Source organism: Corvus brachyrhynchos, unplaced genomic scaffold (genome assembly GCF_000691975.1).
Source record: "Corvus brachyrhynchos isolate BGI_N302 unplaced genomic scaffold, ASM69197v1 scaffold46, whole genome shotgun sequence".
NCBI classification, from domain to species: domain Eukaryota; kingdom Metazoa; phylum Chordata; class Aves; order Passeriformes; family Corvidae; genus Corvus; species Corvus brachyrhynchos.
The window spans coordinates 4,978,544-4,981,544 of NW_008238838.1; the positions used below are offsets into that span (position 1 = coordinate 4,978,544).

At 60.4% G+C, this 3,001-nt stretch overlaps 1 protein-coding gene across 1 annotated transcript; it reads left to right on the forward strand.

The window, feature by feature from the left end:
• Positions 1-403: 403 nt before the first annotated feature.
• On the forward strand, positions 404-2,750 carry THY1 (Thy-1 cell surface antigen). The gene is made up of 3 exons (XM_008636915.2): positions 404-519; positions 623-958; positions 1,526-2,750. The coding sequence occupies exons 1-3, from the start codon at positions 483-485 to the stop codon at positions 1,636-1,638; spliced, it is 486 nt and encodes a 161-aa protein (XP_008635137.1). The 5' UTR covers positions 404-482; the 3' UTR covers positions 1,639-2,750.
• The last annotated feature ends 251 nt before the right edge of the window (positions 2,751-3,001 follow it).

Below are 3,001 nucleotides of genomic sequence, written 5' to 3' on the forward strand. Positions count from 1 at the left end.
AGTCCCTCACCTGGCAGCTCCCTCTCCGTGAGCCACAGATCTCTGGTCAAGGTGTGCAGGCACTGGGGTGCAGCCTGATTTCACCTCTGCACCTTGGCTGGCCATGGGGCAGAAGGGGGAGGAGGCAGCGCACACAGGCCTTGCTGCGGGTCTGGCCATGCTCATTTAATGTCTGCTGGGAGGATCTGGACGAGGAAAACAAAGTGTGGATGGGGCATTGCCTGGAGATGTGGAAAGATGATGCTGGGCAGACACACAGTGCCTGATTCCCCAGCTGGTTGCAGTGCCAGCTGGGCTCTGTGCAGTGAATCAGACGCCATGGTGAGGAGGAGCAGGCTCTAGAGCATAGTTTGTGCAAGAAGGGCAGCCTGCACCACCGAGTGCCCACATCCATGGGGCAATGGCCTGGCTAACTGCCTCTCTCTCCCCCTGCCCAGGTTCCCCTCTCAGAGACAGCCCCCACCGGGCACCTCAGCGACAAGATGAACCCTACCGTGGGCATCGCTGTCATCCTGACAGGTACATCCCTCCCTGCTCCCTGCTTGGCCCAGAGCAGCCTGGAGGCTGCATGGGCACCCCCAGAGCTCTCTGTTCCCTGTCCAACCCCTCCTGCCTCTCCCAGTGCTCCAGGCCGCCCACTGCCAGATGATCAAGGACCTGAGTGCCTGCCTGCTGGGCCAGAACCTGCGGGTGGACTGTCGCTATGAGAACAAAACCGACAACCCCCTGACCTACGAGTTCAGCATCACCAAGGACAACAGGAAGCACGTCATCCACAGCACCATCAGCGTCTCTGAGAACATCTACCGGAACCGAGCCAACGTCACCATGCACAAGAACCTGGTGTGCCTCCACCTGCAGAGCTTCACCACCAGCGATGAGGGCATCTACATGTGCGAGCTGAAGGCCACCAACGACTACACCGGCAACCAGATCAGGAACATCACTGTTATCAAAGGTGAGACAGGCAGTGGCACCTGGCCTCAGCCAGCTCCTTGGCTTGGCAGGGCCAGCAGAGAACACCACAACTCCCTGTGGTGTCCCCAGATCTTCCCTGAGCTCCATAAATGTGTCCCCACCCTGACATGCCCTTCATGCTTCATCCCACAGATGGGCTCACTCTGCCCCATCTCACACTGCTTTTCCTGCCTCTCTTGGGTCCCACCTGAGGCACATTGCCTCAATATCCTCCCATAGAGAGGACAGTGGGGAGTCTCCACACCTACATCGCACAGGAGCAGTCCTCCAGGTGCAGAGCCCTTTGTCTCACCTGGTGCCCATCCCCTTGTCGCCTCAGTCAGGCACAGGCAGGGTTATGCTTCTCAGTGTCCCTGTGACCCCAAAGTTTGCTGCTACATGGTGGGAGGGAAACAGTCAAGGGGCCAGGATGGGACTTGCTGCATTTCTGTGACAGAGCAAAGGCAAGAAGCTCGGTTCCAGCACCATTAGAACACCCAGCCTGAGCCCCGTTCCCAAGGGATTTCATGGCCTCTCTTCTCTCCCTCCCCATTCCTTCTCCTCACAGACAAACTGGAGAAATGCGCCGGCTTCAGCCTCTTGATCCAGAACACCTCATGGCTCCTGCTGCTGCTCCTTTCCCTGCCTCTCCTGCAAGCCGTGGACTTCGTGTCCCTGTGAAAGGCGAAACACACACACACAGCGCTCGCACACGCACGCACACACCGAGCACCCCAGCCACCCCGCCTTCCTCGCAGCCCCTGGAAAGAGAAGCTGAAGCGTCTGGAAGCCGTGAAACCTCTCTGTGTTATCTCTATTTAGCCGTATATCTAACGCTAACCACCGTCCCGTGCCGAGGCCACCATCCCACGCACACGCGCCCCGCTCCGAAGCATGGTGGCTCTGCTAGGCAGCGTTGCTTCTCCCATCGCGCCTCCCCGCTCCGTAGGCTGGCTGGTTTGCTTGTGCTGGGAGCACTGGAGGCCTCAGCCTCGCTTGTCCCATCCCTTTAACTCTTGGGGTTTGCCTGTTCTCAACTGGGGAAAGACAGCTGGATTGGCAGGGAAGAGAGAGGGGTGACGGGAGAGCGTGCAGAGGATGCCCGTGGTGGGTGCTGTGCCCACAGCCCCTGGAGGTGACAGGGTTCCTAGTGTCCCCACCTGCCCTGCCTGCCAGCCAGGTGACCAATGCCTCACCCTGAGCTGCCACAGCTGGGAGAGGGCACAAAATGACTCCTGTCTCAATGAACAGCAGAGCCATGGGATGCTGCTGGGCCTGGCAGGAGGGGAGGAGAGAGGGGAGCAGGTCCAGGAGCCACCATGAACTGAACCCCCCCTGCCTCCTTAGGGCTCCTCTGGGGCCCTGGGAATGGGGTCAGTACAAACGTGCTCTGGCAACAAGTTTTTCCTAATCTGTTTCTTACAGCTGAGCGGGAAGTGAGGCCTCCTCGACACCATCTGGTACCTTTGGGCTGCCCGAGCCAGAGACACCCCTCGCTCTCCCCGGGGAGCAGCCCTTAGCTGTGACGAGAGAATTGCTGCCAGCACCAGTGGAGGCAAGCAGAGCCTCTCTGAGCTAGCCACAGCCCCACTGCCCTCCCCAGGGGCCCCTGAGCTGCACCCAGGCTGGCTGGTGGGGAGGGGGCTCCCCTCTGGGAGTGTGACCCCAGGGTCTCCGCAGGGACTCCTCTGCACCGGCATCTTGTCCTCATAAGGGAACATCTGGGGACCCCAGTCCTTCCTCATGAAGAGGCAGAGCAGTCTTCCTGGAATCCCACTGTGCTCCTGGGAGGAGCCCGTGTGCCCCCTTCCTTCTCCCTCCTCCCTTTCAGCATTTCCCTGTCTCCCTTTAAGAGCAGGAAAGGACCTAAGGGCAGCCCACAACCTCAGTAAGGCCAGGATGGTGCCAGGGGTTGGCGAGAGCAGGGACAGGGATGGCCAGCACAGCTCAGATCCGCCAGCCCAGGGCTGCCCCGATGCCCACGGGACCCACCCGAGCCTCGCCGAGGGGAGGGAACGGGGAAGGGAAGAGGCAGGCAGGGGCA

What these genes read in the sequence shown, in the direction of transcription:
- THY1 (XM_008636915.2), top strand. Translation starts at nt 483, where the DNA reads ATGAACCCTACCGTGGGCATCGCTGTCATCCTGACAG. An exon ending in CATCGCTGTCATCCTGACAG is followed by an intron (nt 520 to 622) that starts GTACATCCCTCC and finishes TGCCTCTCCCAG; the next exon opens with TGCTCCAGGCCGCCCACTGC. An exon ending in GAACATCACTGTTATCAAAG is followed by an intron (nt 959 to 1,525) that starts GTGAGACAGGCA and finishes TTCTCCTCACAG; the next exon opens with ACAAACTGGAGAAATGCGCC.